The 27,064-nt window shown below is 44.3% G+C and overlaps 1 protein-coding gene across 2 annotated transcripts in view; it reads left to right on the forward strand.

The window, feature by feature from the left end:
- LOC135524119 (hepatocyte growth factor receptor-like) overlaps nt 1-23,090 on the forward strand; it is a 72,185-nt gene extending 49,095 nt beyond the window's left edge. For both annotated transcript variants that reach the window (XM_064951326.1, XM_064951325.1), the window contains 11 exons: nt 1,559-1,777; nt 4,405-4,554; nt 9,320-9,476; nt 9,927-10,067; nt 10,852-11,118; nt 13,138-13,218; nt 14,597-14,778; nt 15,015-15,124; nt 15,376-15,541; nt 18,990-19,126; nt 20,809-23,090. In XM_064951326.1, coding sequence (XP_064807398.1) covers nt 1,559-1,777; nt 4,405-4,554; nt 9,320-9,476; nt 9,927-10,067; nt 10,852-11,118; nt 13,138-13,218; nt 14,597-14,778; nt 15,015-15,124; nt 15,376-15,541; nt 18,990-19,126; nt 20,809-21,046 — 1,848 coding nt within the window. In that variant the 3' untranslated portion in view covers nt 21,047-23,090. The remainder of the gene's footprint in view (nt 1-1,558; nt 1,778-4,404; nt 4,555-9,319; nt 9,477-9,926; nt 10,068-10,851; nt 11,119-13,137; nt 13,219-14,596; nt 14,779-15,014; nt 15,125-15,375; nt 15,542-18,989; nt 19,127-20,808) is intronic.
- Nucleotides 23,091-27,064: the final 3,974 nt, after the last annotated feature.

A 27,064-nucleotide genomic window follows, 5' to 3' on the forward strand; every position in this document is an offset into this window, starting at 1 on the left:
AAGCTTATTTCTCTCAAATGTTGTGCACAAATTTGTTTACATCCCAATTAGTGAATATTTCTCCTTTGCCAAGTTAATCCATCCACCTGACGGGTATGGCATATCAAGAAGCTGATTAAACAGCATGATCATTACACAGGTGCACCTTGTGCTGGGGACAATAAAAGGCCACTCTAAAATGTGCAGTTTTGTCACACAACACAATGCTCAAGATTTGATGGAGTGTGCTATTGGCATGCTGACTGCAGGAATGTCCACCAGAGCTGTTGGCAGAAAATGTCATGTTAATTTCTCTACCATATGCCACCTCCAAATTTGTTTTAGAGAATTTGTCAGTATGTCCAACTGGCCTCACAACCGCAGACCACATGTAACCACGCCAGCCCAGGTCCTCCACATCCGGCTTCTTCATTTGTGGGATAATCTAAGACCAGCCACCCGGACAGCTGATGAAATTGAGGATTATTTCTGTGTACCTTAAAGCTCTTTTGTGGGGGGAAAACTCATTCTGAATGGCTGGGCCTAGCTCCCCAGTGGCTGGACCTGGCTCCCAAGTGGGTGGACCTATGCCCTCTCAGGCCCACCCATGAGTGCACCCCTAACCAGTCATGTGAATTCCTTAGATTAGGGCCTAATTTATTTATTTCAATTGACTAATTTCCTTATATGAATTGTAACTCGGTAAAATCATTGAAATTGTCTCATGTTGCGTTTTATATTTTTGTTCAGTGGAGATTCAGACTTGGAAAATGGTTATATGGTTCAGTCATCAGCCAGCTTTTGACTTTCTTTTAAAAATCAAAGTATAGTTTGTTCCACTCAGCATGCCGGTATATCTTACTGGATAGACTCTTACATTTGAAACAGTCTAAATAATAGTATCAGGCACTGGTATAGCAGCAGATGCTGGTTTGGATTCTATACAGTATTTGATGTTCTGTCATTACTTTGGCTTTATTATGACCTGCTGGAATCTGGAACTAATCATCTGCATGGAAGGGAATGTTTCAGGAAACGATTGCATGTGCACATTCATTGTCTCTGAGCGGGTGCTGGATGTATATATATATTTTTTTGAAATAAATAAAAAGAGACTCATATAATGCTTTCTCTTATGTGTTTCTCAAGTCGGTGTCTAGCTCAATAGCACTTATGGTAAAGCGCTAGTGATGGGAGGCTTTTAAGTTTGAATCCAGGGTGGTATACACACACTGCTGTTGTGCCCGGAGCAAGGCACTTAAACCCCACTGAAGCTGTATGGAGAAATAAATAGATAGGGTGTACAATTAGAAAGTGTGTAATTAGCCCTGGGATGAAAACATCTGTCATCTGACAGATTAATATGTGTCCTTGTTATGGGACAGGGGAACAAGGGAAATGTTGGAGGAATTTGTAAGGAGTGTTTCTCCTTAAAGAACAATTGCGGTGTGTGCGTGCATGTGTACATACTGTACGTACATGTGTGTGCACGTTGTAACTACCATTGTTAATGCAGTAAAGGACAACGTGTTGTGTGTGTGTGTGTGCTACTTACGCCACGTGTGCGCTCTCTCTCCAGAGCTGTACGCAGGGTGAGGACAGGCTGACCATCCTGTGTACCACTCCCTCCCTGAAGGACCTGGGCCTGCAGCCTCCTGTGGTCACCAAGGTGGCGTTCGTCCTGGATGGTTTCACCGCGCCCCAGTTTGACCTGCTGTATGTAGAGGACCCTCGCTTCGAGGACTTCCAGAGACCCACCGTCACATCCAAAGGCAACAAGAGCATCCTGGAGATTAAGGTGAGACGTGTCAGACCGGCACCTTCTTGTTTCCTCGCTGGGTTTCTATTGATCTCCTGAATCATCTGAGTTTAAGGGGAATTGACAATATTAAGGTGAGGTCCTTTCTCCCACATCCCCATTCCCCCCTCGTCCCTTACCCCACCACCACCTCTCCATGCAGGGCTCTATGCTTACCTTTTTGACAAGGAACACGTGTTTGCCTAAGTTGACAAATGTACAGTAGTAGCACACAAAGACATGTGAGAGCACAAAATGAAGAATTATTTGAGAGAATAAAGCAGAGAAGAATATGAAGGCGGATATGCAAGCGAAAGGGTCGCACTGTAAAGCCCTGCCATGAAGATAATGATGAAAGCTGGGGTCAGTGCAACTACCAATGCATCCATTCAGGAAATGAATTAAAATTGGAGAATTTTTAAAACAAATGGCGCTTACAGTTTCTCTTCTGGACGAGAGTTTCAGTTGATCTCCTGAATTGAAATGGAATTGAGCCCTGATTGTAGCTTGTTGTACTTTGCCCTCCTCGACACCCTTCCACTGACTCACCCTCGCCCGTCTGAGGTGGGAAGGAAACAATACTGGGGGCGAGGGGTTTGTATACTGAAAGAAAACAGGAAAAAGAGTCCCGTTTCCCATCGCTCACCCCCTACATTTCCCTCACTCACTCCTCCGATCCCTCTCCTCTGTGTATTCTCTCCATCTCACTGCATTGTCTCAGGTTCCTGAGGTCAAAGCCCTTGACATATTAATGGCGTGTTTCATATGTGCAACCTAATTTTTCTGGGTAGAAAACGTTGTTGTTGGGTTTTTTTTACAATGAAAACAATTATAGCTTTCTTTCTTTTTTTTTACTGAGGCAGCCCGATGGTTAGTGACAGCTGTGTGGAACAGGTCTCACAGGATCCTGGGTCGGCTTTTTTCCCAGGCATGACCTTGGCCCCATGGCTTAATCCAGCCCCTGCCCCTCCTTTCCCTCTCAGTAACCTCCCAACCCCCATCTTGGTCCCAGATGAGCTCCCATGAGCCCCCATTACCCCAGGGACACCCAAGGCCCTGGGTTGCACTGTTATAGAGTACATTTGGGGCCATCTGATATCTTTGCCCCAAAATGTCCGCCAATCAGTAAAGGCTACTGATAATGTTATTAGTCTTGGCTGGTGTAGAGCTCTTATCTCTACAGATCGTTCCATGGGAGGGTAACAAGCATCTTAGCCCAGATTAGCGCCACACACTCTGTTTGTTTGGATAGACTGTTTAATGCCTGGCAGAAATTGTATAGTTATTCTCTCTATGGGATATGTTGCTTTCAATGACTCGTAAACACACATTAAATGTTACACACAACCTCAGAGTACAGACATGAGATGACACGTGTTGAGATGAGAGATTGTACATATTATGCAATATTCTTTGTATAAGTTAAAATACTGTTGATATTAGAGTTTGTTATTGTCTCAGTGTCCATGTGTGCGTATGTGGGGGGATTGTGAAACAAGGACCTTCTCCCTCGTGGGGACATTTCCCACATCCCCATGAGGACAAAGGCTATTTTAAGTTTAGGATTAGGGTAAGGGTTAGTGGTTGGGGTTAGGGTTAGGTTTAGGGTTTTGGTTATGGGTTACGGGTTAAGGTATTAGTAAGGGTTAAGTTTAGGGTTAAGAGTTAGAGAAAATAGGATTTTGAATGGAAATAAATGTAATGTGCCCACGAGGATAAAAGAACGTGTGTGTGTGTGTGTGTGTGTGTGTGTGTGTGTGTGTGTGTGTGTGTGTGTGTGTGTGTGTGTGTGTGTGTGTGTGTGTGTGTGTGTGTGTGTGTGTGTGTGTGTGTGTGTGTGTGTGTGTGTGTGTGGTGTGTGTGTGTGTTCACATGTACTGCACTAGTTGACGCATACAGTTACACCGTGAGGTTTGGGAACAGGTGCGGTCCTCAACTCTGTGTCAAATCTGAAAATCCCAGGCTGTCACGCGAGGAATGTGATCATTCTTTTTATTGCCTTCTGCTATACACATACAGCACAACCAGGCAGAGTGAGAAGTGACGTGTGTGTGTGTGTGTGTGTGTGTGTGTGTGTGTGTGTGTGTGTGTGTGTGTGTGTGTGTGTGTGTGTGTGTGTGTGTGTGTGTGTGTGTGTGTGTGTGTGTGTGTGTGTGTGTGTGTGTGTGTGTGTGTCAACCAAGCAGTTTGAGAATAAACCGTCAGGCGACAGTGTTGAGGTTGAGACAGTAACATTAGAGACTGAAGGAACCAGACCATTTTACAGTCCAAGAGCCCAGTGAAATGTGTGTGAAGGAGCATCAGAGCCTGTAGCCAAGGCAGTGAGGGTGAGATTCCTTCCTTCAAAAATCCTCTCTTCCCGTCTGAAGAGCTCTCATCGACAAAAGGGTTAGTTAGTTTGTATGCAGACGCAGAGAGGCTGTTGTCTCTGTCCTGGAGACAGTAGTGGCACCACAACCAGTGCCTCAGTCACTTCCACTGGAAGCAGTTTTCGAGCAAGCCTGCATGCATGTCTCTGTGTGGATATGGTAGGACTCACTGAGGATGATGTAGTACGTAGGATTTTTATACTGACTCCATTTATCCCTTTCCCCTTCTTTCTAAATCTCCATATCCCCCATCTCCAGGTGCCAGGTCGTGTGGATGTGGAGGCGATGAAGGGGGAGGTGCTGAAGGTGTCTAACAGGACCTGTGAGAGTGTGACTGTGGTGGGTAACACCCTGGAGTGTACTGTCCCCATGGAGTTACGGGATGCCACCAATGAACTGGAGGTGGAGGTGAGGACAGACACACACGCACACACATAGACAGAGAGAGACAGAGAGAGAGAGCGAGAGAGAGACCTAGTACAGACACATGGACAAAAACACACTCCCTTCCAGCTAAACTCTCAGTGAACATTTCCAAACTACCTCCATTTGGTTTCTACTGAGTCCCCTCATCACCCCTAGTTAAACATTAATGAGACCACCCTACCTTCCCTAGGATCTCTGAGCCCTCCACTTCAGCCCTTCCCTTGAAACAGCCCCTTGTCTACAGAGACCTCTTCAGACCCCCCCCTCCCCCCTTCCCCACAATCTAGCAGCACCCACTCCACAGCTCCATAAAGGCCTTGTTGGGCAGCCTCTGCATCCATACAGAGGGCTCTGTGTGTGGTGTGTCCGTGCGTGCGTGCATTTGTGTGTGTGTGTGTGTGTGTGTGTGTGTGTGTGTGTGTGTGTGTGTGTGTGTGTGTGTGTGTGTGTGTGTGTGTGTGTGTGTGTGTGTGTGTGTGTGTGTGTGTGTGTGTGTGCGCGCGCACGTGCTTGCGAGCAAGCGTGTGTGCTTGAAGCATGTGTGTGTGTCGTGTGTGCTTCCTGAGTGTTTGTATTGACAGCCCCTGCTTTGATAGATGCCTGCTTTGATAGATCATACAGTCATTTTTATCGTTCTGCTGCCTGGCATTTTATTAGCACTAGGCGGGTAAATCCACGGATATCTCTGCATTCCTCCTGGCATTCCATCAACACCTCTCAACTTTTACTGGACTGTTCAACTCAGACTTCCAATATCTCTCAAAAAGTCGTCTCACTCAAATAGTATTTATCTGACACATAAAATGCTTATGAATGTAATAACAATAGATTGTTCAACCATAAACTTTTGACTTTCCACATGATTTAACCCTTAAAACGTTACAGGAACACTGAGCTGGGCCCTCATTTGTAAACATTGTGTACACACTAACAGTTTCTCGTGGTTGAAGTAGCTTTGTGCAAATGGGTAATATATGACTCATGTATCATTCATAAAGAGAACAGGTAGCCTAGTTAAATATAATAACAAGATGCAAACATTTGCCGTTAGTGATAAGAGCAAATGTTGGGGGGTTTCTTATCTTTGCATTCGAAAATAATTCGAAATAGACATTTATTTCCTATTATTTACAGTATTCCATTTCCATGATCATTGCAGAATAGATTCCTCACCTATGACTGCGATGGTTTCATAGGCTACTCGTGAAGTAGCCTATAGGCCTACAACAAGTTTGGACTATCGACCATTCGTCCCATCTCTCATTGAATTGGACCCACTTCACATTAGTAAATAGATGAGCTATTTCAAGTAGCCTATTTTGCTCTATGCTCACCTTTTCCATTGACGTTTTTAGGCCACATCTGAGTACTATAATGCCCGATTTCTCACGTAGACAATATTTCATTGAGAAACAGAATACGTATATAATAACCATTGCAGAATACAATTCCTCCACCTTTTCCGGCCATGATGAGTTTATATTCCCGTAGAAGCCATGCACCAAATTACCGTGCGCATCGCTCATTTAATTGGGACTGTTAATCATTTCTCGTTTTTTGCTTGACGCATCGGACAGGGTGTGCGGTTTATAACATACAGTTCATCTTTTGCATTGAAGTGTGTAGGATTGTTGTTGCCTTTCAGAAACGGTCAGATACCGCTAATGTCACTGCAAAATAAAACGTTCTGCCAACTCCTCCAAAGACGTTTGATCAAGTTGGCAATCCTATTTCCTTTAGATACTGTCTTAAGGGTGTTATTATCGCCATAAAAGGTGAATGGGTGTTTTTCAGGACGAGTTATAATGGTTGTTCACGTGTTCACAGTTTTACGACAGGTCTGATTTCATAATGGGAAACTTGTATGGCATTCACCAAGTTTATACATCTAAATATTTTTGTGCAGATCTTTCATGTTAAAATTACGCAACACTTATAAATGAGGCCCCTGGAGAGGAGACGGTGGCCGTGTCCGATAACCCATACTAGCGTATTACATACTTGGCAACTGCTTGTCATCCGACCGCAAGGTGCTACAGAGGGTAGTGTATACGGCCCAGTTCATCACTGGGGCCGAACTCCCTGCCATCCAGGACCTCTATACCAGGCGGTGTTAAATACTCCAGCCACCCAAGTCATAGACGGTTCTCAAGCGGTACCGATGCACCAAGTCTGGAACCACCAGGACCCTGAACAGCTTCTACCCCCAAGCCATAACACTGCTAAATAGTCAGTTAAATAGTTAACCAAATAGCTACCTGGACGACCTGGATTGACCCTTTTTGCACTAACTTTTTTGCCTCATCACATACGCTGCTGTTACTGTTTACTATCTGTCACTTTATTCATAGTTATATTTACATATATTTGTAGTTATATCTACCTAATTACCTCGTACCCCTGCACATCCACCCGGTACTGGTACCCCTTGTATATAGCCAAGTTATCGTTACTCATTGTTTATCTATTATTACCATGCCATGAACCAAAAAGTTGTATGTTAAAATCCCATGTGAGGACATGAATATTAATTACTATATGAATTAGCATGCACAATGTAATCATATAGGTCATATAGGTCAACATCATATAGGTTAAATACATAATTTGGAAACATTGTATGTTAAAATCACTGTTTGTATGTAACCAGCTGCAGAGCCCTATTTAGGTAAGATGCTGAAATAATAATTTCTAGCTGAATGAACTTACTGTCTAAAACAAGTTGTCACGCTGGTATAAATGATTCGGGAGACAGGTGCAGCAATGCGTAATGGGGTTTTATTCAGCCCAAATTACGGCGTGCCGTGTAAAGGCACAGGAACGAAGACCAAACAAACACGTATACAAAACACGGGGTAGAAACCCAAACAAAAGAGCGAGGAGTACCTTGAATAAATACAGTTGAAGTCGGACATTTAAATACATCTTAGCCAAATATATTTAAACTCTGTTTTTCACAATTCCTGACATTTAATCCTACTAATAATTCCCTGTCTTAGGTCAGTTAGGATCACCACTTTATTGTAAGAATGTGAAATGTCAGAATAATAGTAGAGAGAATTATTTATTTCAGCTTTTTTTTTTTTTCATCACATTCCCAATGGGTCATAAGTTTACATACACTCAATTAGTATTTGGTAACATTGCCTTTAAATGGTTTAACTTGAGTCAAATGTTTTGGGTATTCTTTCATAAGCTTCCCACAATAAGTTGGGTGAATTTTGGCCCGTTCCTCCTGACAGAGCTGGTGTAACTGAGTCAGGTTTGTAGGCCTCCTTGCTTGCACATGCTTTTCAGTTCTGCCCACAAATGTTCTATAGGTTTGAGGTCAGGGTTTTGGGATGGCCACTCCAATACCTTGACTTTGTTGTCCTTAAGCCATTTTGCCACAACTTTGGAAGTATGCTTGGGGTCATTGTCCATTTGGAAGACCCATTCGCAACCAAGCTTCCTGACTGATGTCTTACTCATGATGCCAGCTATTTTCTGAAGTGCACCAGACCCTCCTGCAGCAAAGCACCCCCACAACATGATGCTGCCACCCCCGTGCTTCATGGTTGGGATGGTGTTCTTCGGCTTGCAAGCTTCCCCCTTTTTCCTCCAAACATAACGATGGTCATTATGGCCAAACAGTTCTGTTTTTGTTTCATCAGACCAGAGGACATTTCTCCAAAAAGTACCATATATGTCCCCATGTGCAGTTGCAAACCATAGTCTTGAGTTTTTATGGCGGTTTTGAAGAAGTTGCTTCTTCCTTGCTGAGTGGCCGTTCAGGTTATGTCAATATAGGACTCGTTTTACTGTGGATATAGATACTTTGTACCTGTTTCCTCCAGCATCTTCACAAGGTCCTTTGCTGTTGTTCTGGGGTTTATTTGCACTTTTCGCACCAATGTACGTTCATCTCTAGGAGACAGAACGCATCTCCTTCCTGAGCGGTATCACGGCTGCATGGTCCCATGGTGTTTATACTTGAGTACTATTGTTTGTATAGATGAACATGGTACCTTCAGGTGTTTGGAAATTGCTCCCAAGGATGAACCAAACTTGTGGAGGTCTAAAAAAATTTCCTGAGGTCTTGGTTGATTTCTTGATTTTCCCATGATGTCAAGCAAAGAGGCACTGAGTTTGAAGGTAGGCCTTGAAATGACATCCAGAAGTACACCTTACTTGTGTCATGCACAAAGTAGATGTCCTAACCGACTTGCCAAAACTATAGTTTGTTAACAAGAAATTTGTGGAGTGGTTGAAAAATGAGTTTTAATTACTGTACACACGCCACAATGATTAACACACGGGACGAGACCCATAATCATCTGCGCAATCCACAAAGGCACGAAAGCCCAAAACACACAGCACAGGTACTCACACGCACCAATGGACATTGTAACAACAAGTAATCAACAAGACCATGGACACCAAAGGGCACATACATACAAATACTAATCAGTGGGAATAGGAGAAAGGTGTGCGTGATGAAAGTTCCCGGAGGGATCCGTGACACAAGTTGAGCAAACACATCATTTAAAGTTTCAAGTCGGAGCTAAGTTTGGGCCAACTAAAAACGTTTAAGTTCAGGTAACACTTTGATCAAAAAGTTGAGTCAACTTAAAAAGGCTGGGGAACCAGTTACTTAATAATAATCAGTTGAAACAACTAGAATTGATTTACAGTATTTCAGTATTAGTTGTACATCTCACTCACTGTTCTCCTCTCCTTTCTGTGCGTGTGTATTGTGTGTGCGTAGTGGCGTCAGGCATCGTCTTCAGTGAGTCTGGGAAGAGTGATGTTGGCTCATGAACAGGACTACAGAGGGCTGATAGCTGGCTGTGTGTGTGTCAGCCTGTTACTACTTCTGCTGCTCGCTCTATTCATCTGGAAAAGGAGGAACAAGCACATTGACGGTACGTGTGTTATTATAGAAATGTGATATACAGGATTTGCTATGTTTTTGTTTGTGTGGGTTTTGTGTGCGTGTGTACGCTTGCACGTATGTCCAACTCCTACTAGCCGTGTTGGGATGGCTGTGGGGTTGCTGGAGATGTTGTGCTGACTGGCTGGTCACGATGGGAGAAATGGTGGAGCGCTCTGTCCTTCTCCTTCAATGACTGTGTTTCTCTCTCTCTCTCTCCCTTTCTCTGGTCCTACCATCTCCCTCCACCTTTACCCCATCTTTCCCTATCGCTCACCTCTCTCTGCCACCCCTCTCTTCCCTACATCTCATCACATTCCCTACATCCAATCCTCTACCTACCTACCTCCCTCCCTCTTTCTCTCTCTCTTGCCAAAACACCCACCCACCCACCACCACCCACTCCCCCTCTTCTCCCCCTCTCCATCTCTCTGGTCTCTAGATCTGGCTGAGGGTAAGGTTTGGTATGATGGCCGGGCTCACATTCAGCACTTGGACATGTTGGCAAACGCCCGAAGCGTCAGCCCTACTAACGAAATGGTGTCCCACGAGTCGGTGGACTATAGAACCACCCTGCTGGAGGGTACGTTTCCTGACACAACACCATGGCCCTAATCCTAACACTAACCCTGTCCTAACACTAACGCTGACCTTATAACCCTGTACTAACGATGCTTGCTTTCCTTTCCTAAACTTAAAGTGGCTATTTTGAAACACTTACAAACTGTACTCGACTGCCATTGTTTCGGTAAAAAGCTGAGGAATGGGGCTGGAGGAATGTAACGACTCTCAAATTCATAGTCAGAGCTATAGATGCACTGACAGACCATCCATGATATCAACACTACAGATGCAACCATGTTTTGAGGCTGTACAGTGTTTGTTTACATTTACTTTGCTTTTAAACTTTGGAGTAAAACAAGTTTATATTGTGGGTTATGACAGTTGAGCTAAGCTTATGAACTATTTACACATTATATTCTTCAAGAATCAATGGGTACATATGATTCATTAAAAAAAAAAAATGGATGTCGCAATGATTGGCCCCTTCAAACTTCTAACTCGTAAGTTCATAACCCAGAGATGTGCTGCAACTTCTAAGGACTAGAGTGGTCCATCCCTGCATGAACCTCTTTCAATATAACCCCAACTGTTTCCACTCATTCGAGCAACACTGACATAAAGGGAAGAAAGCAACATAACTACCTTTCTCACTTTCCTCTGCATGTACTGGGCAGGGCTCAGGTTCTCCCTCTTCCGTTCTGTAACCATGACTCTCTCTGGCATCACTCTGTGATCATCTGACCTAACGCTGACCTCTAACCCTGACACCCTGTAGTAATTGACCTTTGGCTATATTGTTTCAGACCAGGGCGTGGAGAGGCCAGAGTCGTGCAGGGGGGCTCCCCCCATCTACGGGGGCCATGGGGAACTCCTGTCCCCCAGGCTGGGGCTGGGTGGCATGGGGATGGGGATAGGTCTGGGGGTGGAGGGGGAGCTGGTGTCCCCTCTCCTGTCGGCCTCGGTCCACATCGACACGTCCCAGCTGCACCCTGACCTGCTGAAGGAGGTTCAACATGTGGTCATCGCCAGGGAACACCTGCTGTTACACCTAAACCAGGTCATAGGCAGAGGTGAGTGGGATGATCATACATGTGTGTGGGATAGACATATATAGGATAGACATGTACAGGGATGGATGGATAGTCCAGGAGGCAGGAGGGGGACAAGGAGAGCAGGTAGCTGACGAGTGGTGGCTATTCAGCAGCCTGATGGTCTGGGGGTAGAAGCTATTGGCCATTCTGACAGTTTTTGTCATGATTCTCCTATACTGCCCACGTCTGAGTGATGGAAATGGGGAGAACAGGCCATGGCTCAGATGGCTGGGGTCCTACCTCTTCCCTGTAGGTGTGTCATCATTTTTGGTAATCAGGCCTACTACTGTCATGTCGTCAGCGAACTTGATGATGGGGTCGGAACTGTATCTACTATACATACTTCTGATACATGAAAAGACACCCACATCCATGAACACACACACCTACACACACATTACCTTAACGTACACCAAATGGCCAAAAGTATGTGGTCACCACTTCAAATGTTTTCAGCTGAAAGACCCCCCGAGCTTACCCATGATGTTGTCCAACGATTTAACTCAATAAGTCATAGTTTTAGTCAAAGTACACTAGATATACAAAAGTATGTGGACAACCCTTCAAATGAGTGGATTTGGCTATTTTAGCCACACCTGTTGCTGACACGTGTATAAAATAGAGCACAGAGCCATGCAACCTCCATAGACAAACATTGGCAGCAGAGTGGCCTTACTGGAGAGCTCAGTGACTTTCAACGTGGCACCGGCATAGGATGCTACCTTTCCAACTAGTCAGTTTGTCAAATTTCTGTTTTGCTGAAGCTGCCCAGGTCAACTGTAAGTGCTGTTATTGTGAAGTGGAAATGTCTAGGAACAATAACGGCTCAGCCTCGAAGTGGTAGGCCACACAAGCTCACAGAACGGGACTACCGAACGCTGAAGATCATAGCGTGTAAAAATCGCTCAACATCAGTGCCGGATCTCACTAATGCTCTTGTGGCCGAATGGAAGCAAGTCCCCGCAGCAATGTTCCCACGTCTAATGGAAAGCCTTCCCAGACGAGGAGTGGAGGCTGTTATAGCAGCAAAGGGTGGACCAACTCCAAATGAATGCCCATGATTCTGGAATGAGATGTTCGACAAGCCGGTGTCCACATACAAGTAGTGTATACTCAGACTCGGACTTTAGGGAATCTGTAGGTCTCAACCATGGTAATATCAGAATCCATCCCCATAGGGGATACACCTAAATGCAGTATTCACCATGTTAGAGCTTAGTGACCAACATAATCAAACCACCAGGTTTGACATTCAGATATGAAAACAGAAAAAGGAGAAAGGCCTTTCTCTGTTATTAACATCTGCACAATTTTCAGGGACAATGCTCCCCCCAAAAATCCCCCCTCCCCCTTGACTCGGCCCTCAGGGAAGCCTGGAGATTCTGAAGCAGGATTATGGGGTGGCGTGGGATGATTTATTCCCGGGTAGAATTCCGAGCACCATTGTTTATCCGTGTGGTGTAACCCGAGCCCTCAGTGCATCTGCAAGGATCGTGATGGGAGAACACCTCAGAGTAGCCCAACACCCTTGCAAAGCTGCACTGAGCCCCCCAGACCACATGTAATAAAGGCCACAGTAACTCAGATATGGGGCGATATAGCCTCTAATGAACCCTATTGAACTCAACTGAAGGGAATGAATGGGCGCCTCAAGTAGAGCTTCATAGAAGTAATCGAGACTTCAACAAAGGGGAATCTCGCTTTTCAGCCTGCCTGACTCCCCTGAACAAGGAAGTTAACCCACTGTTCCTAGGCCGTCATCGTAAACAAGAATTTGTTCTTAACTGACTTTCCTAGTTAAATAAAATTAAATAAATAAGTACATATATTTTTTTAATTGCTCCATTGACTTACTGGTCTAAAGAAGTATGTCTATAAAAAAAAACAAGGGTTTCCAGCATCAAGCATTCCTCTTACAGCAAGTACTCTGTTTCTAGCTTATTTTGACACCCATTTGAGCTTCATCTCTTATGTTTCTCTCTCTTTTTTTCTTCACAGGTCACTTTGGCTGTGTGTTCCATGGGACCTTGTTAGAGGCTGACGGTCAGAAACAGCACTGTGCCATCAAGTCCCTCAACCGTGAGTACAGACCACAGCATGACCAAAAGAGCCACATCACAAAGTCACTTGACCAGGGTTGTGTTCAGACACAAAACGAGAGAAAACCTTTTGAAGCTAAGGGGTTCCGACTTGGACGTGGTTGGGATGATCAGAAACAGGAAAGGCCAGATCTTCGTCTGGAACATGGCCGAAGATACAATAATAATGCTAAGAGGAGCTACCGTACCTAGACCGTGGATTCCATTGGAAACACACCTGACTAACCATGTCCAAAATTCAACCATATAAGCAGAATCCAACCTCAGTCACCCCCTATTCATTCATTCAAATCTCATAGCTATGATGTGATATGATATCATAGCAACAATGCAATGCCACAATAACATTAGAGGGCCTTATCTCATTCCAGCTGGGCTCTTGACACACAACACACACACACACACACAATGACACACACAGCCGCAGCGGTGTGGCCTGTGGAAGGATGATTGAGATGAATGGGCTCCTGGCGACGAGGATGACATTAGGGTCCCCCTGTCTCTAATCGTGTAACCTGTCACTTTACCCTGGGAGATTAATGTCCTAGATAAGGCTTTGGTGAGATCTGCCTGCTGGACTGGTGGTAACCCATAGCGATTGAGGGCACTCGGCTGGTAACCCATAGCGATAGAGTTACCTCTGCCTTTCGTTCAGACATTGTTCTCTGAGCCTTGGCCTTCTCATTGAGTTTACAGTGACCTGAAGTTCCCTGGGGAACTTTAAAGAAAACGAAGTTCTCTGGGGAACTGTGTCACTGTCTTGGCAAAGACACAGTGTTTTCGGTGAATATTGTAGGTGATGTCACCATGTTGTTTCTGCAATACAGAAAAGTGTAGTTTGAACTCTTGCAGCTGAACAGCCATATTGTCTTCTTTTTTTAAAACTCAGCATTAAATGCCAAGTCTTCTTTTTTCCGTTTGAGTGTGTCGTCATCTGGTAGTTCCAGTGAAAGGGCAATCAGCTGTTTTATCTTAGCTAAATGAGATTCCGTTTTAAACGAGATTAGAAGAGAGGGGAGGGGGAAAGAGCGTGACACCAGGAGCACTGATTCGATTGGGTAATGGGAGTGTTGCGTAGCGGTTGCCTATAGGTTTGGTTTAGGGTCACAGTCCCAATGCTCAGACAGCCTGAAGACTGGCTCCTCATGGGCTGCTTACTAAGGTTTAGATGGCACGGTAAAGAGATTTAGGCTTATGGCTCCAGGGCCTGTTTTGTTTGCGTTTTTGGTGGTGGCAATGCATGATTATAATACAGACTTTAATGTCAGGATGTTGTATAAAAGAGAATGTGTTCTCTTTTCAGTAACTTGGCGAAATAAGTAAACAAGTCATTCTGTAATATCTTGCCGGGTTGTCAGGGATCACTGACCTGGAGGAGGTGTCTCAGTTCCTGAAGGAGGGGATCATCATGAAGGACTTCAGCCACCCCAACGTGCTCTCTCTACTAGGGATCTGTCTGCCCACTGAGGGCTCTCCTCTGGTGGTGCTGCCGTACATGAAGCACGGAGACCTCAGGAACTTCATACGGGAAGAGACACATGTACGACACACACACACACACACACACTCTGGTCATACATGAAGTAATGTCAGACAAAGTCCAATGCAGCTGAAACATTTGTATATGTAGGTACAGGAGTACAGCATTTTCCATGTGTGAGCTTTTCTTTCTGTATTTGTGTGCTTTACTTCCTATATGAAGTATTCCCCCCCCCAGCACCAGTGGATACATGTGTGACGTGTATCTCACCTCCACCCTCTTCCTTGTTTCTTTAGAACCCCACAGTGAAGGACCTGATGGGCTTTGGTCTGCAGGTGGCCCGGGGCATGGAGTATCTGGCCAGCAAGAAGTTTGTCCACAGAGACCTAGCCGCAAGGAACTGCATGTAAGATCTGGAACCAACTGTCAAATGCAATCTCAAACAGTCAGTGCGTGAACGGGTACCCATCTTTGTAGTGAGAGAGGCATACAGTCATGCATACTTTGAGATTCCGGCATTGGAAAAGACGCCATTTGGGCTCCAACCATTACAAGATAATATAAGAATGTTTGGATCCAACATGGCTGTCAGTTTCCCTAGCGCTGTTTGTATGCTGTAAAGCTGTTGTTGACCCAATCCATCTCGCTCTCTCCTAGGCTGGATGAAAGCTACACAGTGAAGGTGGCAGACTTTGGCCTGGCCAGGGATGTGTATGATAAGGAGTACTACAGCATCCACAACAAGAGTGGAGTCAAACTGCCTGTCAAGTGGATGGCCCTGGAGAGCCTGCAGACACACAAGTTCACCCCAAAGTCAGATGTGGTGAGAGACTACCCAAGCACACACATCAAATCAAATGTTATTGGTCACATACACATATTTAGCAGATGTTATTGCGGGTGCGGCGAAATACACACAAATCCAAAAGTAAAATAATGGAATTAAGAAATATATAAATATTAAGACGTGCAATGACTAAATTACAGTAGAATATATTGCAGTATATACATAGGAAATGAGTTAAGCAGTATGTAAACATTATTAAAGTGACTAGTGTTCCATTATTAAAGTGACCAATGATTCCATGTCTATGTATATAGGGCAGCAGCCTCTAAGGTGCAGGGTTGAGTAACCGGGTGGTAGCTGGCTAGTGAAGGCTATTTAACAGTCTGATGGCCTTGAGCTAGAAGCTGTTTTTTAGTCTCTCGGTCCCAGCTTTGATGCAGCTGTACTGACCTTGCCTTCTGGATGATAGAGGGAGGAACAGGCCATGACTCGGGTGGTTGATGTCCTTGATGATCTTTTTGGCCTTCCTGTGGCATCGGGTGCTGCAGGTGTACTGGAGGGCAGGTAGTTTTTCCCCTGGTGATTCGTTGGGCAGGTCGCACCACCCTCTGGAGAGCCCTGCAGTTGTGGGTGGTGCAGTTGCCGTACCAGGCGGTGATGCAGCCCAACAGGATGCTCTCAATTGTGCATCTGTAAAAAAATGTGCATCTGTTTGTGAGGGTCTTAGGGGCCAAGCCAAATTTCTTCAGCCTCCTGAGGTTGAAAAGGCGCTGTTGCACCTTCTTCACCCCACTGTCTGTGTGGGTGGACCATTTCAGATCATCAGTGATGTGTATGCAGAGGAACTTGAAGCTTTCCATCTTCTCCACTGCGGCCCGTCAATGTGGGTATGGGGTTGCTCCCTCTGCTTTTTAATGTCCACGATCAGCGCCTTCGTTTTGTTGACGTTGAGGGAGAGGTTATTTTCCTGGCACCACTCCGCCAGGGCCCTCACCTCCTACCTGTAGGCTGTCTCGTCATTGTTGGTAATCAGGCCTACTATAGTTGTGTCGTCTGCAAACTTGACAATTTAGTTGGAGGTGTGTGTGTGGCCACGCAGTCATGGGTGAACAAGGGGCTGAGTACGCAACCTTGTGGGGCCCAGTGTTGAGGATCAGCGGAGTGGAGGTGTTGTTGCCGACCTTCACCACCTGGGGGTAGCCCGTCAAGAAGTCCAAGACCCATATGCAAAGGATGAGGTTCAGACCCAGGGCCCTGAGCTTGATGATTAGCTTGGAGGGTACTATGGTGTTGAAGGTTGATCTATAGTCAATGAACAGCATTCTTACATAGGTATTCCTCTTGTACAGATGGGATAGGGCAGTGTGCAGTGTGATGGCGATTGCATCGTCTGTGGGGCTATTGGGGCGGTAAGCAGATTGAAGTGGGTCTAGGGTGTCAGGTAAGGTAGAGGTGAAATGATCCTTAAATAGCCTCTCAAAGTAATTCATGATGACAGAGGTGAGTGCTACGAGGCGATAGTCATGCACACACACTCAGGCACACACGAATGTACCGTGCCAGTCAAAAGTTTGGACACACCTACTCATTCAAGGGTTTTCTTTATTTTTACTATTTTCTTCATTGTAGAATAATAGTGAAGACATCAAAATGATGAAATAACATACAATAAATCATGTAGTAACGCACTTTTTTAAAACAAATCTAAATATATTTTATATTTGAGATTCTTCAAAGTAGTCACCCTTTGCCTTGATGACAGCTTTGCAGACTTTGGATTTTCTCAACCATCTTAATGAGGTAGTTACCTGGAATGCATTTCTGTACATTTGTGGAATTTCTTTCCTTCTTTTTGTATTTGAGCCAGTCAGTTGTGTTGTGACAAGGTAGGAGTGGTATACAGAATATAGCCCTATTTGGTAAAAGGCCATGTCCGTATTATGGCAAGAACAGCTCAAATAAGCAAAGAGAAACGAGAGTTCATCATTAATTTAAGACATGAATGTCGGTCAATCAAGAACATTTCAAGAACTTTTGCAAAAACCATCAAGAACAGTTGCAAAAACCATCAAGCGCAATGATGAAACTGGTGTTCATGAGGACCACCACAGGAAAGGAAGACCCAGAATTACCTCTGCTGCAGAGGATAAATACATGAGAGTTAACTGCACCTCAGATTGCAGCCCAAATAAATGCTTCACAGAGTTCAAGTAACAGACACATCTCAACATCAACTGTTCAGAGGAGACTGTATGGATCAGGCCTTCATGGTCGAACTGCTGCAAAGAAACCATTACTAAAGGGCACCAATAAGAAAAGACTTGCTTGGGCCAAGAAACATGAGCAATGTACATTAGACTTGTGGAAATCTGTCTTTTGAGTCCAAATTTGAGATTTTTGGTTCCAACCTCTTTGTGAGACGCAGAGTAGGTGAACGGATTATCTCCTATGTGTGTTTCCCACCGTGAAGCATGGAGGAGGAGGTGTGATGGTGTGGGGGTGCTTTGCTGGTGACACTGTCTGGGACTTTGTTTTTCAATGGGACAATGACGCAACACACCTCCAGGCTGTATAAGGGCTATTTTACCAAGAAGGAGAGTGATGGAGTGCTGCATCAGATGACCTGGCCTCCACAATCACCCGACCTCAAACCAATTGAGACAGTTTGGGATGAGTTGGACCGCAGAATGAAGGAAAAGCAGCCAACACATGCTCATCATATGTGGGAACTTCTTCAAGACTGTTGGAAAAGCATTCCAGGTGAAGCTGGTTGAGAGAATGCCAAGAGTATGCAAAGCTGTCATAAAAATAAAAAAATCTAAAATCTTAAAGATATTTTGATTTGTTTAACACTTTTTTGGTTAGTACATGATTCCATATGTGTTATTTCATAGTTTGGATGTCTTCACTTATAGAAAATATTAAAAAATAAAGAACAAAATGCTTGAATGAGTAGGTGTGTCCAAACTTTTGACTGGTACTGTATATACACTACTACTCACTCCTTCATTCACTTACAGTATTACGTAATCATTCTCCCGTCTATTCTAACACACACACACGATGATAACCTGTGATAAATAAGTAGCAAGCTTAATTCTTTGGAACTTAATCAGAGCTCCATCCTCTCAACCCCTCGAACTCCACTCTGCCTTAACAAACCACCACTGTACCGTTCCATCTCTGGTTGAGGTATATAGGTTTAGCTTGTCACTCTCTGCTACAGTATCTGTCTGTGATCTCACTAAGGTTAGCGGATTTTAACACTCTTCCCGGCTGGCTGCTCTCATCACTGAAGGCCAGAAGGGAAATGATCTAATTAGGACTGACTTGGCCTGTGTTCGAAATGACACCCTATTCCCTATATGGTGCACTTCTTTTGACCAGGACCCATAGGGAATAGAGTGCCATTTCAGATGCAGCCTGTGATGTACTGTGATGTGATCTGATGTGTAATTGGTCCATCTGGTGTTCAATGTTTCAGTGGTCGTTTGGCGTGTTGCTATGGGAACTGATGACCCGGGGAGCCCCGCCGTATTCGGACGTCAACTCTTTTGACATCACTGTGTTCCTGCTGCAAGGGAGACGGCTGCTGCAGCCAGAGTTCTGCCCTGATCCACTGTGAGTGAACACACACACACACAAACACACATTCATATACAGTACGCACACACATCACGCGTGCACGCTTGTACACACACACACACACGCACACACACACACGGGCAGTGCACACACACACAGGCACTGTGAGTGGAAAGTGTGTGTGTGTCCACACTCATAAACAAACAGACATGTATACTTACACCCATCAAGCTTATACCCAACCACTCCCAAATATAATGTGCAGACAGATGCTTTCAGTATTAATAAAAGTATATTCCTACGCACACATTTGCCCACACACACTCCTGTCTTTCACCTTGACCAATGCACATAGGGATGTCTCAGTAGTGCTTGTCCTTGACAGAGACATTGAGATGAACAGAGGCCCATTGTTAACACCACCCTGACGTACTGCATGGTCTGCTTGAAGAAAAAGACTGAGACGGACAGATATGTAGACAGGGAATGGGACGGACGGACGGAGGGAGGGAGGGAGGGATGCAGACAGCCAGATAGAGGGAGGGAGGGAGGGAGGGAGGGAGGGAGGGAGGGAGGGAGGGAGGGAGGGAGGGAGGGAGGGAGGGAGGGAGGGAGGGAGGGAGGGAGGGAGGGAGGGAGGGAGGGAGGGGAGAGAGAATTGTGTAAACTGTAACGCATATATAACTACTGAATCAATCAGGTCACTACAGACATGAGATAATCTCCTTAATCTCCCCCAATCTGTAAAAACAACATGTTTCCAAGTACGAACTATGATTATTTCGTGAAAATAAAATACTATCTCCCTATTCATCTCCGTAAGTCAGAGGGAGTTTTCAGGTGAGGTGTAAATCCTAGTCTAGATTCAGCCAAGCGGAGAGCAAAACGGAATGATCCATAACCATTCATATGAGTCTTTTTTCATGAACATTCACTGACATGCAGTATTTCCAGAATGAATGGGGCCCTGTGGCAAAACTGGCAAAACTACACTGAACAAAAATATAAACGCAACATGTGAAGTGTTGGTCCCATGTTTCATGAGCTGAAATAAAAAAATTCCAGAAATGTTCTACATGCACAAAAAATGTATTTCTCTCAAATTTTGTGCACAAATGTGTTTACCTCCCTGTTAGTGAGCATTTCTCCTTTGCCAAGATAATCCATCCACCTGACAGATGTGGCTTATCAAGAAGCTGACGAAACTGCATGATCATAACACAGGTGCACCTTGTGCTGAGGGAAATTAAAAGACCACTCTAACATGTGCAGTTTTGTCACACAACACAATGCCACAGATGTCTCAAGTTTCAGCTTGGCTTGGCTCCCTAGTGGGCGGCGGGCCTGGCTCTCAAGTGGGTGGGCTTATGCCCTCCCAGGCCCACCCATGGCTGTGCCCCTGCTCAGTCATTTGAAACCCAAAGATTAGGGCCTCGTTTATTTATTTCAATTGAATGATTTCCTTATATCAAATCAAATTTGATTGGTCACATACACATATTTAGAAGATGTAATTGCAGGTGTAACAAAATGTTATATGAACTGTAACCTAGTAAAATTGTTGAAATTGTGTTATACTTCTGTTCAGTATAAAGGTGGCTACTAAATATCTAAGTGAGCAAAACATATGTACATAATTGTATTTCACCTGCATATCGGCTTATCCATGCATCAAAATGTTATCCTAACCACCTCCCCTCCCTTATCTCCCACCCCAGGTATAACGTGATGGTCGAGTGCTGGCACCCCAAGTCGGAGAGGAGGCCCACCTTCTCAGAGCTGGTATCCCTTATCAACGCCATCTTCTCCAGCTTCAGCGGAGAGCACTACATCCTTCTCAACACCACCTATGTCAACATAGACAAGATGAGCCCCTACCCCCCTCTCATCTCCTCATCCTCCTCTTCCTCCTCCACTCCTCAGGGCCACCCCCTGGAGCGAGACTGCTGCACCTGAGAGAGAGGGAGTGATGGAGAGAAAGAAAGAGAGAGAGAGAGAGAGAGGGAGAGATGAAAGAAAAATTGTTGAGGAGAAAAGGAGAGCGCATGGGGAGAGATTGAAGACAAGGGGGTAAAAGGAGGGTAGGAAAAGAATGAGCTTGACAGAGTAAGAAAGAGAGAGAGAAAAGAGTGGGCTTGAGGCGGCGAAGCCGTTGGGTCGCTTGGGAACTGTATGTGACTGACAGACAGACACTGGACAAACTCTGTGTACGCTGGCTGAGAAAAGACAGGTTAAGGACACTGACACGTGCCGTGCCTACTTCACGTGTGTGTAATGTATGTATACTGACCAATGACCAACCAAACAAACATCACTGTACGCCTGAGGCCTATATGAACTGTTAGGTCGATCTTGGCTACCCTCTGCTCTTTAACCTAGAACTTGCTCTAGACCCTCCCATGACCTTTTACCCCGGTATGCCCTTGGAGCCTGACTTCAGGAGGTCAGGCTTCTCGTCTCTCTCTACCACATACAATTTGGAGACATGGGAGAACCTTTTCAATGAACAAAGCCTATAGAATTCTATAGAAGCACATTGTGTGTATCAAGTACAAGTGACTCACCCAACATTTCAACAACTCCCGTGCCAAAGAGGGACCGGATGATTTTTGGAGACATTTCCGCTTGTGGGTGGCATGTGTATGGCGATATGGCGAAGGGCCGGGCTCCAGGTTTTTTTTTCCCTCGCCATAAAATTCTTTACACCATCATCCGCACTGCCACTGAATTCCCCTCTCTTCCCACCTCTCCTCACATGCCTCCTCGCATACATCCCTAAGCACTAGGACTGAATGAAGAAAGTCCCAGCTCCAGCCTCCAGGGGATGTTCTCACTAACCGAGGTGGCGGTGCAGATTGGCTGGCAGGAGGAACAATTTTGCTGCCCATGTGCAGTATGCTACACTGGATACTTCTTTATGTGTGTAATTATCTTTGACGATTCTCTTTTGATGTGCTTCTTTCAAAACATCTTGCTGCTTCATTGCTGTGAGTGACTTTTAGGAATCTGCAGATGTTTCCCAGTTGAAAGGTGTTTTGGTTTTTTGCCTTTCGGTTGGTAACACTTTGACTTGAACCGGCCCGTCATAATGTCTACATAGCATGTGTCATAGCAGTTCATGCAAGCTCAGCCTGAAAACAACTGACATAATCATGTTTTAGACTTCAGAGAGTCAAGTGGGGGGAAACTGGAGACACGTTGGAACATTTGATGGTTTTTTGGCATCATAGTACTGCGTCAGTTGGAACAAGTGTTTTTACTGTCAATCATGACTTCATCGCGGCGTTGTTACACACTGCTATGTCGACATTTTGAAAGACCACTTCAAGTTAAAACGTGACCATTTTGCCTCTCCTGTGTGAATTGTTTGTCTTTTTGTTACTATGGCTGCTGTTCTGTTTTAAATGATCAGGCCAGCAATGGACAGATATGAATGTTTGCTCAAATAAATGTTTAAAGAACTGTACTATATTTTTTATAATGCCCTTTATTATGAAAATGAGCCTAAATAAATGGTCGGCCCAATAGAATAACGCCCGAACTGAGCAGTGGTGCCACAACAACGACCAATCAACTTCAGTGAATGAACCACTGCCTTCTGTACAAAAATGATAAAGGTTAACACCTCTGTGGATGTGTCTTCTATATGTAGGATTTAACTGTGGTAAATGTGTGTGTATGTATACTGTATGATAGGTGATTGTTGTGGGTACAGCACAGTACAAACAACCGATACTGTACAGTCATTGAACAACTGGAGCTAGCAAGTTCACGTCCTTAACTATTAGACTGTTCTAGATGTTCCTATTGGTAACTAAATGGCTTGTAAATCCATGACTTTTGTCCATTAATATGCCATTGAGCCCACTGTCAGTGAAGTGTGAGCATATATATGAAGCACTGTTTAGGGATCGTCTATGAAAATAGTGATGGTACATATGTTGTTACTATGTTATGTCATCTGACTGACTCAGTGTAATAAAACTATATTATCAGTGTGGACATGTCAAATACTGTATCTTATTATCATTGTCTGTACATTTGTAACGAGTTTCTTCTAACTCCTCCTCTGACGAAGAGGTGGAACAAGGATCGGACCAAAATGCAGCGTGGTTAGTTAGATACATCTTTAATGAAGATGAAACACGAACAACACAAAACAACAAACGTGGAAAACCGAAACAGCCCTATCTGGTGCAACAAACACAGAGACAGGAACAATCACCCACAAACACACGGTGAAACCCAGGCTACCTAAATATGGTTCCCAATCAGAGACAATGACTAACACCTGCCTCTGATTGAGAACCATATCAGGCCAGACATAGAAATAGACAAACAAGACATCCAACATAGAATGCCCACTCAGATCACACCCTGACCAACCAAAACATAGAAACATACAAATAAACTATGGTCAGGGTGTGACAACATTCTTTATTTGACCAGGCAAAGATCATTTTTATGATGTCACACAGTGCCTTCGGAAAATATTCAGACCGACCCCTTGACCTTGTTCACATTTTGTCACATTACAGACTTATTCTAAACTTGATTACATTTAAAAAACATCCTCAGCAGTCTACACACAATATCCCATAATAACAAAGTAAAAACATTTTTTTTGTATTTTTGCAAATATATTATAAATATACTGAAATACCTTATTTATATAAGTATTCAGATCGAATTTGAGATGTTTTTACAACTTGATTGGAGTCCACCTGTGGTAAATTCAATTGATTGGACATGATTTGGAAAGGCACACACCTGTCTATATAAGGTTCCACAGTTGAAGGTGACCAAGAACCTGATGGTCACTCTGACAGAGCTCTAGATTTCCTCTGTGGGGATGGGAGAACATTCCAGAAGGACAACCATCTCTGCAGCACACCACCAATCAGGCCTTTATGGTAGAGTGGCCAGATGGAAGCCACTCCTCAGTCAAAGGCACATGACAGCCCGCTTGGAGTTTGCCAAAAGGAACCTAAAGACTCTCAGATCAGGAGAAACAAGATTCTCTGGTCTGATGAAGCCAAGATTGAACTCATTGGTCCGAATGCCAAGCCTTATGTCTGGAAGAAACCTGGCACCACCCCTACGGTGAAGCATGGTGGTGGCAGCATCATGCTGTGGGGATGCTCTTCAGCGGCAGGGACTGGGAGACTAGTCAGGATCGAAGCAAAGATGAATCCTAGAAGGTGATGATCCTTGATGAAAACCTACTCAGGACCTCAGACTGGGGTGAAGGTTCACCTTCCAACAGGACAAGACAACACCTTCCAACAGGCAACTCTCCCCATCCAACCTGACAGAGCTTGAGAGGATCTGCAGAGAAGAATGGGAGAAACTCCCCAAATACAGGTGTGCCAAGCTTGTAGCGTCATACCCAAGAACAATCGATGCTGTAAATACTTTCTGAAGGCACTGTATGTTACATATGCTGCTTCAGTCGTTCTACTCATTGCCTCATCTACCTACCGATAGCTTCAGAGTATCCACAGGGTGGATGGGTGGATTACTTAATATCTGTCCACTAAGGAGTCAAGTGGCTTCAGTTTCAAATTAATTAGTTTAACATTTATTTAACCAGTGGCCTCAGTTTCAAATTCATTTATTTCAACAGGACATCTCCTGAGGGAGAGAACCGGAATATAGAAAAACCTGGAGGTTCTTGCTGAGAGTTGGGGGGGGGGCAATTATAGGTGCCCAGAATACTGGGTTTTATGACCCTGTGTTAACAAAGTGTTTCAAAAAAGTAACATTTGAATGGTAGTGGACATTGAGTTTGACTGATTGGAACTCCTGTTTGGATAACATGTAGGAGTATACATTTACGACCCGTACCTTTTGTCTCTATCCTGTTAGCTTTGTTCTCACTCCTTCAGCCTTCTCTGCTCTCATTGGCTAGTGGTGACCTCTGACCCCTCACCTTTCTTTACCCTCTCCTCTTTTGTATTGCTGTCTAGACGAGCCTGGAGTTTCCCTCTGTGTAGCCTGGCCGTGACCGAAGCTTTCATTACAGGTCATCCTCTCAGAGTTGCTTGGTGACCCTGGATCTGGGTTGTTTTCACGACGGCACACCGTAGCAACGGAAAACAAAAAACTAATGTTTCTAATTGGTCAAGTTCAGATATAGCCTCCTCGTTTCACTCAGTTTAAAGATGCTTTCTTCCTATTTGTGCTTACTGAACAAGACCTTGTTTGAGAACGATCTGTCTTTGCCTATAGCCTAATCATGCCACCCTGGTCTTAGTTAAAAGGCCATCATATGGAGATAGATAGAGGAGAGGACCTCTGAGTGCCAGTGCTCTTCAGTTATGTACTAATCAGTTGCTCTGTAATGGCTGGAGCCTGCACCCTGTTTCTCTCATTCTCTTTCTCTCTCTCTCTCTCTCTCTCCGTTTGTCTCTCTGTCTTTGTCTCTTTCTCTCTCTCTCTCTCTCCGTTTGTCTCTCTGTCTTTGTCTCTCTCTCTCTCTCTCTCTCTCCGTTTGTCTCTCTGTCTTTGTCTCTCTCTCTCTCTCTCTCTCTCTCTCTCTCCCTTTGTATTTCTTTATCTTTCTCTTTTCAATACACATACACAAAGAAAGAACAGGTGTATGTTAGATGGGCCCAGTTCAAGTATGTTATGTCATAGGATGATTCAGGACCTTTGGAATGCAATGCTGGACACACTGCACCAGTACCCCCCCCCAACCCCATGCCGTCTGATAATGATAATGAACCTATCCCAACCTCTCCTCAGCACCCATTCTGACCTACTGAGTCAACACACACTCATTAAGCCACTAATGTGAAGAGCATTGGCAAGAGAGCGATTTAGGAGATATATTTAAAGGTACACAACAACTCCTTATATTCATTATCAACCAATCACTCATGGTTCTAATACTTTACGCTGTTTTTCTTTTGGATACATCAGTACAGAACAACTCGCTTGAGATGTGAGTTTTTGGGGTATAGATGCCCCCTATTGGTACTCTGCCACTCTTGCAGCTAAAGAACCATTATTATTTTCTGCTGATTTCCCAACCAATGTTTAAATTAATTAACACACACATGTTTTGTCTAAGACTATTTTCATAAGAGAAGAAAGCATTTGCCGCCTCTTCTATAGCACCGGCAATTTTCCCAATATATTTCCCAATTCCTAGGTTCTACATTTGGATGAGATTAGGTGAACTTCAACACCTTTATCTATAATTCAAGAACTTGGTTGTCACTCTGTAGATGAACACATCTCAGATGATACCTACAGGCTGTTGGATCTTGGCCTGCATCAAACATTCCTCCCTCCACACACATTCTATATATATATATATATATCCCATTTAGCAGACGCTTTTGTCCAAAGCGACTTACAAGTCGGCTGGGGCCACTACTTTTTTACATATGGGTGGCCCCATTCTGCATCAAGGTCATCCAACTCAACCCCAGATATGAGCCAAATAGCATCTGTGTCCCAAATGGCACCCTATTTCCTATATAGTGCACTACGCTTGATCGGGCCCCATTGAGCTCTGGTCAAAAGCAGTGCACTGTACAGGGAATATGGTGCCATTTGGCGCAGACTCAGACTGCCCCTGGCATAAAGTAAACAAGACTAATTAGAAGATGGTTTGGGTATAACTATATTCCAGAGTTTAGGTTTGCAGTGGTACGTACACATGTGGATGTATCACTCTTTGCACCCGTTTTTTATGGAATAACCCAGGCTTCGATCTGCCAGACATACAGTACCAGTCAAAAGTTTGGACACACCTGCTAATTCAAGGATATTTCTTTATTTGTATAATTTTCTACATTGTAGAATAATAGTGAAGACACCAAAACTATGATATAAATATAAATATATACAAATATATTTTATATTTGAGATTCTTCAAAGTAGCCACCCTTTGCCTTGATGACAGCTTTGTACACTCTTGGCATTCTCTCAACCAGCTTTATGAGGAATGCTTGAGGTTAGTCG

This window comes from Oncorhynchus masou, chromosome 31 (genome assembly GCF_036934945.1).
Source record: "Oncorhynchus masou masou isolate Uvic2021 chromosome 31, UVic_Omas_1.1, whole genome shotgun sequence".
In the NCBI taxonomy this organism is placed as follows: domain Eukaryota; kingdom Metazoa; phylum Chordata; class Actinopteri; order Salmoniformes; family Salmonidae; genus Oncorhynchus; species Oncorhynchus masou.